Source organism: Buteo buteo, chromosome 17 (genome assembly GCF_964188355.1).
Source record: "Buteo buteo chromosome 17, bButBut1.hap1.1, whole genome shotgun sequence".
Taxonomy (NCBI): Eukaryota; Metazoa; Chordata; class Aves; order Accipitriformes; family Accipitridae; genus Buteo; species Buteo buteo.
In genome coordinates, this window is record NC_134187.1 from 29,498,005 (window position 1) to 29,509,786 (window position 11,782).

Consider the following 11,782-nt stretch of genomic DNA (forward strand, 5'->3'; position numbering starts at 1 on the left):
GCACAGCTGGACCCTGGCACCAGCGGGCAGCCGGCCGCTGTCCTTATCCCGCTGCTCCCAGAGCATCCCTGTAAGGGTCACGGCGCCATCGGGGACGTGTTTGTGGGCGCGCGCACACGTGTGCGTGTCCGGGGTGCGGGTGTAAGGGAGGCGTGTGGGTTTGCGTGCACGTTTGTGCACGGCCGTAGGTATCCGGCACAGCGCCGTGCGGGAGGGCCGTGAGTCTGTGCGTGCCCACACAGATGTTGTACTCCTTTATTTGTGCACGCAGCTGTCCCTGCGCGCGTACGTGTGTAAGCGTTGGAGTGTTCTGAGTGTGCGTGTGCATATATATATGTTGTGCATACATGCTGGCAAGGGTCTCCCCGCTTCCACAGGCTGCAATAACCCCCAGCCCACGGCACAGACCAGGGCAGGATAAGACCCATCCCCAGCTAGGTGCATCTCCAGCCCACTCCCTGCTTGCTGGGGGGGACACACATAGAATCATAGAATAGAATCATAGAATCATTTAGGTTGGAAAAGACCTTCAAGATCATCGAGTCCAACCATCAGCCGTGCCCACTAAACCGTGTTCTGGAGTACCCCGTCTATGCGCTTTTTGAACACCTCCAGGGATGGTGACTCAACCACCTCCCTGGGCAGCCCGTTCCAATGCCTGACAACCCTCTCAGTAATTAAATTTTTCCTGATATCCAAAAATTCTTCCTAATATCCAAAATACACGAGATCTCCTTTCCTCGCCAGCCCCCTGCCCGGCTCATACCTCCCGTGCGGCTCAACCCTGTCCCAGCTCGGAGCCGCAGCATCTCCCCCAGCCCTTTGCAGCCCGGCTGCAGCTGCGGGTCCCCCCAGAGAGCCCCTCGCCCCGCACGGGCCAGCCACGTGCCGGGCACAGCTTGCGGGGACGAGGCACTCGGCAGTTCCCACCGGAATCCCGGCAGCAGCCGGCGTGCGAGGCTGGGGGGACGGAGAGGCACTGAGCTGTGCGAGGACACGTGGAGCGCGGGGTCCCCGTGCGAGGGGCCGCGGGGAGGAGAGGCTTCGATGGCAGCCAGAAGCTGTTTTGGGGTTTTAGCGCAGCTGGGAAATTGAGGACTCATGGGTGTTGTTGGGGCAGGGTCACGCACACCCCGCTCTCGGTCGGGGCGATGGCGTAGAGGGGGTGAAGTCAGGACGCCCACGTCCCCTGTGCCTTGCCTAGGGGCAGGATGCGTCCCGGTGCCTCTGCACGGCGCGGAGCCGACCCGCGTGTGCGCGTGCTTGCACGTGCACCTCTCCGCGTGCGCGTTTAGGCACTGCTCACAAGAGCGTGCGCACACGCAGACCCGCGCAGGACAACGCATCGGCGTGTAGGTGCGCGGTGCGCCAGCGTGCACACGCGCAAAGGGTTGCCTGCACGTGTCTGTGCGTGTGCGTGTCACGACCGTGTGTGCGTGCCTGTATGGGCACATCCGTGTAGGTGCACACATGTGCGCGTGTCTGGGGCAGCACGTGGGTGTGACTGTGCATGTTTGCGTGTGTGTCTGTGCCTGCGTGAGCATATGTTCTTGACGTGCATCCCATGAAAGCCGGGGCCAGACAGGCAGAGCCCCGGGGCAGAGCCAGCAGCAGCTCCATGTTAAAACGCACCCACCCTCGCCCCGCAGCTGAGCCCACCGCCACCCATCACCCCCCATGCCTCTGGAAATGGGTCCCTTCCCAGGGAGTCCCATTGGCCAGTGCTGGTCCCATGGCCAGCACTAGCCGCCAGCAGCCAAGCCCTCGGGTCAGGGATCCCGGCTGGACCCCAGCACGGGTCATCTGCTTCCCCCCAAACAACCCCTCACCACCACCACCACGCTCAAGACCACAGAAAAGGAGACAACAGCCCTGGGGCGATGCTGCTTGAAACAAGACCACAACTTTATTTGAGCTAAAAACCCAATTCTGCTTTCTTTACAAAAGGATAAACATTTGCTCTCAGTACAAAAGGGAAGAAGCCCCAGGACCCAGGGGCTGGGAGGGACCCCGGGAGCTCAAGTCATCTCCAAATTCCCAACTCTATACAAAACACCTCTGCAAAACAGGGAGGTTTGGCCAGCCGGGCTCGCAAGGCCAGTGGGACATCAAAAATAGTTGCCTGGATTTTCTTGAAAACAAAAATAGTTGCATAGCCTTTAAAAGTTATTGCTCATATAGAAATACAAGGGATGAGTTGGGAGCTGCTGGGCACAATCAGCCTCCGAAATCCAAGAAATGGCCATGTTAAATATGTACTTCAACATTAAATATGTAACCCCTTGGTTAAATACTTGGTTTCATCACCAGAAAAATAGACCGTGAGGGCAGGAAGAAAATAAATTAAATAAATAATGGCTAATAAATAATCCTGGAGCAACAGCACTGCAAAAACCACACGTCTCCACAAAGCTAACTCCAACTAAGCACTTGGAAGTCAATTGGAAAATGAGGAGGTTATTTAGCACATTCCACATTTCATGTAAAATGGAAGGAAATAAATTAGACCCCCCCACACACAGTAAATAATAAATAAAACAGGAAATTAAGACACACTTCCTTTGGCAGGATGTCTTCAGGACACAGATCATGATAAATAACACTACAAACCGTAAGAAGATGTGGCCCTAGTCGGGGGCAAGGGTTCAACTGAGGCTCCTCTTCCAGCCGGGATATTTGTGCTCTGAAAGATCAACGGTCCCTTAACGAGGTTTCAAGATCCGTGTGCTGATAATCTCATGCTGGTTGTAGGGCACAGGCAAGGTCTGAGGCTCAGGAGAGGACGGGCAGCAGGGCTCAGCACAGGAGCAGAGCGGTGGAGGGACCATCACGGAGAAGCTCTGAGCCTGGCTGGACCACGCCATCCCTGGATGATACGGTGGCAGCAAGGATAAGGTTCTCCGTTGGGTGGGAAGCTTCAAGGAGGAGCAACCGTGTTGGTCTTCTGCGAGCGGTCCAGATCATTCCCACCTCTGCCAGCCTGCCTGGGCACGGCTGGACTGGGAAAACCATGACCCCATCAGAGCGTGTGGAAGGAGAACCGGTCATCCCGAGGGGCAGGAGGGGCTTGTCTCCACCTGATGCGAGACAGAGGTGTGCCCATGCCCCACCACCCCAAGGAGGGAGGAAAAGGAGCCGTAACGTCTTGGTAATGGAGGATCCCAAGTGCTGGAGTGCGTTCGGGCAGAAAGTCCTGCAGGGTGAAGCCACCTTCATGAGCATCTCTGGGGGGAGAGGGAGCGGGAGGCAACGGCTCAGCTTTCAGCGGTGGCTGCTCGGAGTTCAGCTGTCGGGAAGGGTTCACGTGGCTCCTGGGGACAGCTCGGAAATCAGCAAGGTGGCACCAGTGCAGACGTGTTGGGAGAGGACAGGAGGGCCAGCTGAACCTTCCACAGCGATGTCCTGCAGAGATGCTCAGAAGTCTCTCACCCCGAAGTGGCGATATCCTCACTCCAGTTGCGTCCGTTCTAGAAACAGTTCCACGATGCAGCTGAACTTCTCTCTGCATCAAGAATTTGGGTCTAACTCTGCTTTGCTATTCGTTGAAGATGGCGTTGAGCTGAGGCCCGGCCACGTGGTGTGGGTAGGACTCATAGCTCATGTCTATGGGGATCTCGTAGCGGGGCACTGTGTTTTGGAAGTGAGAGGCATGTCCATGTGCTCCAGCCAGGCTGACTGAGGGATAGTGGGCCATGAAGGTGTAGGATTTATCCAGGTCTGGAGATCCATCTTGCTTCAAGGAGAAGTTCCCGCTGATGCTCAGGGGCGGCGTCAGGGGACCCTCATAGGGGGGAGTGGTGCAGTCAGAGGGATGGTTTCCAAAGGAAGCATCCACCAAGCTCTTGAAGGTCGGAGGCTTTAAATGCAGCAGATGTGTTTCCATGGTCCCATAGGGTGGGCTTGGGAGCCCCGGGGACTGGTAGGTGAAGGAGTGGCTGGATATGGCCGATTCACACACCGGGGACTTTTCTTCATGCTTCTCCAGGAACAAGGTCTGCGGTCCCAGCTGCAGACAGCCAGCCACCAGGTTGCTGGTGGGCTGGGACAAGCCCTTGCAGAGCATCTCCACAAAGCTCTTCCCTTCAGGAGTCTGCCCCGTTTCGAGCACCTCAGACAGAGCCCAGATGTAGTTCCTTGCAAGCCTCAGTGTCTCAATCTTGGACAATTTCTGAGTCTTGGAGTAGCAGGGCATCACCCTCCTCAGGTTGTCAAGAGCATCGTTCAGACCGTGCATCCGCGTGCGCTCCCGGGCATTGGCCTTCACCCGCCGGGCCCTGAACCGCTCCAGCCTCGCCTTGGTCATTTTCTTCTTCTTTGGTCCTCTTCTCTTGGGCTTTTCCCCATCATCCTCTTCCTCCTCTTCTTCCTCGATGCTGTCATGCTCTTCATTCAAGCCAGACATCAATCCAAAAGGACCTTGCCTGCTGTCCTCTTCCTTCAGCTCATCTTTGGAGCTCAACGTTTCGTCCATCCAGGCTTGGGTGCTCACAAGCTCCGCCATCTCTTTGGGCTTGGCATATGTCTTGGTCATCTCTGATCTCTGCAACAAAAGGACAAGGAGACGTTAACGAATTCCAGCAGGAGAGTTGCTCAACATGTTGAGGGCATAAAGAACTGAGGTCAAAATCATCTTCCAGAAGCATCAACTGCTTTCTGTCCACCAGGGGTACCTACAGAATCTATTTATCCATCATCTATCTATTTAGCTATCTACAATAATTTCTGCTGAATTTGGGGGGGGGAGCCACTGAAGCCTCTCCCTGGGGCCCATCAGCTCTTTTCCAGGGCTCAGGGTTTCCAGCAATTCAATTTTGGGGTTATTCCCAGTCATGAGTCCCTCCCCTCATGGCTTCACAACCCTGATTGTCACATTGTGGGTTGCAAAAGGGAGCCTGAAACTAAAGGTCCTCTGCTGAGCTGCCTCTGGAGATTTTCCTGCCTGAGCTCTTCTAACCCGAGCACATTTGCTTGAACCTTCGTTTCCCTCTGCCATAACGAATGCAGTCACAACGCACAAACCAGCCTAGGTTTCATGTTAATCAGCTCCCCAAATCCTGTCATCGTGCCTGACTCATTTAATAAAGCTTAGCATCTAAGCAGCTTTGCTGAAAGTGTGCTGCCCAAGCCCTGGCTCCACTGCCCCTGTCCACCCCATTGGAAAATCCCACTTTTAATATGCGTGATGGGGCTTGAGGGCTGGATTAGGGTGTTAATTGCTGCGCACAGCCATCGTATCCCCAGAGGACCATGTGGCCCCAATTAGCTCTTCGGCAGAGTAATAGGGGTCTGTCAGATGCTGGGAAATCTAGTGGGCGAAGGTGGTGAAGGACCATCTTTGGGACGAATGGATGGGTTTGGCTAAGCGAGGATGGAGCGGGTCCAAAGACTTTCTGCCAGCATCCTGGTGGGACCGCAGGGCTGCACCCACCTTGTGTGCTGAGAGCAGCCCAGAAACAGCTTCAGATCTGCTCCAAAACCCCTCCAGGCTGCAGTCTGAGGGTTACTTTCACTCCACCCTTGGGGACCTGTCCCAAATGCAGCATCCCTGCCTGCAGCTCCCGTCCCTTGCTGGTCCTGCCCGCCAGAATCCATCCCAGAAGAAAATCACCAGGTTTGGGGCTCTGCTCAAGAAGCGAGCTCAGCGTCTTCCCCCCTTCCCTGCACTTCATGGTGCAGTATTCCCATGGAAATGTTTCCGGAGGTTGTCTTTTTGAAAATCCAGTTTGAATTTTTAGGGATTTTGCTCTCTTTCTCCAGAATACTGATATTTTAAAGGGTGGGGGGGGGGGAGTAGACAGAGAGGGAATTGCCTGATGAAGTCACTCTGGTAGTTTCCCAGTTTCCCAAGTAAGGAGACGGTGGGAACCCACTGTGGAATGGGAAGTTTGTCCAGCCCATTATTTTGGATACCTTTCATTTTCAAACATCTCCAGCCCACATTGTCTAAAAGAACCACAAAAAACCCATTGCAGGAAAAAACCTGCTGTAGCAGGCTTGAAAATTTAATTTTCAAGTAGGGATGGCTCAGCTCAGAGCAGAGGGAGATGCTCTCTCTCCCTTTGTGTCACCAGGCACCGAGCTCCCATCCCGAAACAAGTGGGTTCAATCCCCTCTCCTTTCCTGTAGGACCAGGAACTTGGTTTCAGCCCTCCACTGGTTTCCTTCCAATGGACTCGATCCCCCAAAGGAGGACAGTTGGTTCAGGACAAAGACTTATCAACTCCAGCCCTGCACAGCCCCTGGCACGTAGACCCTGACCCCAGACAGGGCCACCCAAAGCCGAAGAAACACCGAGCGCTGGGGATGGGGATGCAGGAAAGGTGCTGGCATGAGAGCCAGGGACAAAATGGGCAGCTGGGGCTGGGAAAATTCATCATGGAGAGGGGCAAGCGGATCAAGACACCCCCAAGCAGACCATGAAAATTAGGATTTACTTGAGACCTCTGCACCGTATCCTGCCTGGGAACGCAGCAGGATGTGGCCCAGCTGTACGTGGACCCGGTGGGCTCTGGCTGCAGGGCAGATTAAAACCCTACAGCTGCTCCATCAGCTCCAGCACGGCCAACGAGGGGGCTTTGGGGACACCAGTGTTGGCTGAGTCCTGAACCAGGGGCTGCCCGGAGCTCCCAGTCCCACTCATGGTCCCAGTCCAACCCTCCGCCAACCGGGGCAGGGGAGAGAGGATGGGCTGACATTTTTTTCGGAGGGGGGGAATCTGCTGAAGGGCAGCCCTGCAGCAACCACACAGCCCTGGAAAAGGAGGAGGAAGGTGAGGGATGCTGCTTTCCTCCCTGCTGGGGTCCCAGCCCCGGGTAGGACTCACTGGGGAAGGGGCTGCGCTTGCAGACCACCGGGTACCCTGACCGGGCTCCCCTCCCCGGGCTGCCCCCCCCAGGAGGGGATTAACAAAAGCCGGGGGTTGGGGCAGCTCCTTCATCACCTCCTTCACCTTCATCACCTCCAGCCCCAGCAAAAACCTAGCCCTGACGTGGCCAAGGGTGGCCGCCCCCCCTGCCCAGTTCCGAGGCAGGGAAGACCCCCCCCCCAGCACCGGGGTGTCCCGGGTTCCGGGGCTACGGCTCCATCCCCGACGGCTGCGGGGAACCGGGGCGGGGAGGGCGGCTGGAGCTCAGGACCACCGGCTCCATCCCACCCTTCACCCTGCACCCCTCGAAAGGTGCAGGGTCCCCCCGGGACGGGGTCCCACTGCTCCGCCGTCGGGGCAGACCCCCCCCCCCCTCCCCCGCCTCCACCATCCCGGAGGGTGGCCCGGGGAACCGGGAGCCCCGTCGAAGGGGTCGACACGTCCCTTTGGGTCCCCAGCACCCCCGGGGGGTCCCGGTCCGCCCTTACCTGGGTACCGGAGCGAGTCCCCGTTGTCACTTGCCCGGACACATGGTGCCTCCAGCCCCGGGGGCGCGGGCAGCTCCGGCGGCGGCGGGACCGGGAGCGGGACCGGGAGCGGGACCGGGAACGGGCAGCTCGGCTGTCGGCCGGTTTTGAGAGCTCCGCTCTGCCGGCGGCTCCTGCCCGGTCGCGGACCACGCGTGGCTCCTCCCACGGGGGGGAGGTGGCCGAGACCGGCTCCTCCCGCCGCCCCACCGGGACCCCGACGGCAACCCCGGGCACCCCTGGATGGGTCGTGTGTGTCCCCCCCGCGGTGGGCACCCCCGGTCCCTGGGCACCCTGGGATGGGTGTCCCCAGACAAGCATCCTTGAGTGGGTACGCTGGCCAGGGTCCCCGGGATCGGCACCCTTGGGTGAGCATCCCTGGATCGGCACCCCTGGAGCAGCACCCTTGGATGAGCACCCTGGGATGAACACCCTAGGATGGGCATCCCTAGATGAGCACCCCTGGATGGACGCTCCTAGATGGGTGCCCCTTGATGGGCACCCCTGGGTGGGCACCCTTGGGTGAGCATCCCCGGATCAGCATCCCTGGACGAGCATCCCTGGACCAGCACCCTTGGATGAGCACCCTGGGATGGGCATCCCTAGATGAGCACCCCTGGAGGAGCACCCTTGGGTGAGTGTCCCTGGACCAGCACCCTTGCCTGAGCACCCTAGGATGGGCATCCCTAGATGAGCACCCTCAATGAGCACCCCCCCGATGGGCACCCCTGGATGGACACTCCTGGATGGGTGCCCCTTGATGGGCACCCCTACATGGGCACCCTTGGGTGAGCATCCCTGGATCAGCATCCCTGGACCAGCACCCTTGGATGAGCACCCTGGGATGAACACCTTAAGATGGGCATCTCTAGATGAGCACCCCTGGATGGGCACCCATGGATGGGCACCCCTGGATGAGCACCCCAGCTTGCCCAGCACCAGGACAGACCCTGCCAACACAGCTCCCTCCACGGGGGGACTCCCCCAGGGGGTCCCCATCCAACAGGGCACGGCCAAGCACGATGTGACAGTGACACGGGGCTGCCGGGGTCTCAGATTCGGGCATCATCACCCACCACACCCCTTGGCTGGGCACTGCCGGTGCCGGGGAGAGCCGGGGGGGTGCCAGGCCCTGGGCGATGCTGGCTCCGGCCCAGGTGCTGGGGGTGGGTGCAGGGGCCGCAGCTCCCTCCCAGCTGTAATGAGAGTGCGAGGGGGAGTAATTAGTGGCTGGTAGGGCCAGAAGGGGCCCGGCTGAGCTCTCTGCCGCTCAGACAAGAGAAGGGGCCCCAGGCTCCACAGCCCCCGGCCGATGAGAGGGGGCGATGGAAAAAGACACCCCCCCCCCATTAATTAAGGGACGGGCGTTACGGGTTGCCATGCTCTGCCCCCCGGCCTGGGGAAGAGGCTGGGCTGGGACCCTCTGCAGCAGCGGGGCTGGAAGCGGGGGACAGCGCTGACACCCCAAAAGTCATATCCCCCCCCTCCGCGCTCCATCCCTGCCCGGACTCTGATCCCAGAGCTCCGCATCGCTGCGTGGGAGCCTCCCCGCACGCGCCAGCCCGCAGGACCCTTCACATTAATTTAGAGCGCTCGCAATCATGTCTTTGGCAGCCTGGGATTACAGGGAATACTAATTAATTCATTAGTGGATTCATGGCTTACTTCCCACCGCCAGGCTGGGACGGGCAGGGCAGGCAGGAACAGATTGCGGCCAATAAATCTGCCTGTTGCCACACTGCCCGGGCTCGGCGACGGCTTCGTCCCCTCCCTGACAGATGGCTCCAACAGGTCCGGGCACCCGCACAAAGAGGCCGGTGGGCGCCCGAAGGAGGGGAGGGGGGGGGAAGACACGACGAAACCTCCCCCGGGGTTGGCGGTGGCCCTCAGATGCCGGGAGCAGGAGTGACCCCCGGGAGCGAGCGGGGCGATGGCGGGTGTATTGTCTGCCGGCCTCGCCGCTTTTCAGCGCCCGGCCACGTGCCGCTCGCTAATCCCATTGTGCGGGGGGTTTTGCATCTGTTGGGGTTACGGGCGGTTCTGGCCCCCCGGGACCGCTCTCTCGCAAGATGTTCAACCTTCCCGTTCCCGCCTCCGTCGCCGGCTCTGGGGTGGGCACCGCAAAGCCGGGATGGGGACCTGGGCGGGCGGAGGATGGGGGGCTGTGGCTGGGGCGGAGGTGTCAGCCCAGGTGGGTGCTGGGGGTCTCAGGGGGACGGGAGGGAAGCGCAGCCAGGCGTTACCGTTTACCAGCTGGGCTCAGCCCCACATCCAGCCCCCGGCAAACCAGGGCCACGCTGGTGATCCCCAAACCCCAAGCTGTGCCCGCTCCACGAGCCTCCCGCCCCCATGTGTCCTTGCCTTGTGTCCCCCCCTCCCCAATGCCCCCTGCGTAGCCCTTTCACCCCCCTCCATGTCTTTCCATCCCTCCCAGACATCCTCCATCCCTCGTTTAACCCTCCCACCTCTCAGGGGTCATCCCCTCAGGTCTCCCATCCCCTGCAGGTCCCGCACATCTCATCCCACCCACCCCCATCACCTTCCCACCACCCCACATCCCTCCCCAGCTCTCCATTCCCCAGGCACTGGTGGCTCCGGACACCGGCTCATTACCCCACACCCGTCTCAGCTCAGGGGCACGACTTGGGTCCCCATCACCCTGCATATTCCCACGCGTGCCTGCTCATCCTGAGCCTCAGTTTCCCTCTCTGCTGTGGGGCTCCGAGCAGTGCAGACCATGAGGAACAGACCGTACTGTCCCCGTGACACCTAGAGAAGATGTGGCAGGTCCTGAGCTTGTCCACGTTACCCCCATCTGTTGGGCACACGCAAGATGTCCCTCACCCTGTGGCCCTTCCCTGGCACTGTGCAAGGAAATCTCCCTTGAAAGCAGCATCCTTCTCAGATGCTCCACATCCCGGGGCTGCGATCACAGAGGGGGGCAAGCTGCAATCCCGGTGGGGCTGGCACTATGGGGGGGACTCGGGGGGACCTGGAGCAGGTTCTCCCAATGGCTGCAGGACTTGCCAAAAGGAGCTAGATTTGGAGTGCTCCACCTTGATGATGCTCCACCCTAGGATGCTCCACGTTGATGATGCTCCATCTTGATGATGCTCTACCTTAGGGTGCTCCACCTTGATGCTCCACCTCAATGCTCCACCTCGATGATGCTCCATCCTGGGATATTCCACCTCGATGATGCTCCACCTGGAAAGAAAATGAAGCCACCACTCAGATGCTCCGGGCAGGGCACAAACCTGCACATACAACGGGCAAAATTTGGGGAGGATGAGAAGGGGGGAGACACTTCCCAACCCTGTCCCCGTGTCCCACCAGCACCCCAGGCCACAGCCGCCCACCCCAGCATTTCTCCCTGTCCCCTAACCCACTTGCCAGCCCCTGGTCTCGGAGAGGCCATGGCCTGGAAGGAAGGGTAATTGCCAGAGTAAATATTGTGAAAACCGATTGCCGCCCCGGTGCCGGCCGCCCACCGCCCCCACGCCCGGGCTGGCATTCCTGGGCCTGTGCGGAAACGCAATTACCGCGTATTAACGGGGTCTAATTTAATCCCAGCAGCTGCGCCCGGGACGGCTGATTTGCATGACACTGGGGAATGCAATTAAAGAGAAATCAGGGGCTGGGGGGCCCGGCGGGGCAGCGAGGGGCCGGGGAAGATGCGGCCAGCGCTCGCTGACCCGTGTTTGTCAACTTGAGCGATGGTGGCACTGGGGAGAGGTGGCGGGGGGGGCTGTGACAAAGGGACACTGTCCCTGGGGTCCCCCGGCAGCTCAGTTTTGGGGGTCTCCCAAGCCCCACGCGCACTGTCCTGGTGGCCCAACCACGGGGTCCAGTTGGCTGCAGAGGGTGTTTCACCACCCTGGTGGCTTTTGGCACTGGAGAAGGGACACGTCAGGGGTTGGGGACGTGCTGTGGGGACCAGCCGTGTCCCCAGCCCTCCTCCTGCCTGCTGGCTGCCTCCTGTCCGTCCCTCCCAAAAAAAACCCAGACATGGGGCACAGAGTACAGGGCACGCAGTGTGTCCCGATGCTCCAGGGTGCTTTGGAGATGTTCGGGGCTGAGCCTCTCACACTGCTCCCTGCCTCAGTTTCCCCTGCCCAGCCCAGGGCTGCTTCCCCGGCAAGGAGGGAGGTGTGGGAGGGATGCTGAAGTGCCCAGACGGACCGGGAGGCAGAGAGGGGCTCAAGTACCCCCAGCAAGAGGGGAGGGAAGGGTCACAACCCCGCTGTTCCCCCCCAAGAGCAAGCGTGGGAGCTGTTCCCAGAGCTGCTGCTGGCTCACTGGGCTCCTGGCTGCCCGCAGGACGCGGCGGCTGCGGGCACAGCTGGGAAAGCCCAGATTCATTCCCGGTTGCCTCCGGCCCCATGGAGCT

General features: G+C 59.9%; 1 protein-coding gene across 1 annotated transcript; it reads right to left on the minus strand.

Annotated features, from left to right (window-relative positions):
* Positions 1-3,535: 3,535 nt before the first annotated feature.
* Positions 3,536-4,993, minus strand: NEUROD4 (neuronal differentiation 4). Its single transcript, XM_075049923.1, has 2 exons — positions 4,955-4,993; positions 3,536-4,540 (listed from the first exon to the last, which is right to left on the minus strand). The coding sequence occupies exons 1-2, from the start codon at positions 4,991-4,993 to the stop codon at positions 3,536-3,538; spliced, it is 1,044 nt and encodes a 347-aa protein (XP_074906024.1).
* Positions 4,994-11,782: the final 6,789 nt, after the last annotated feature.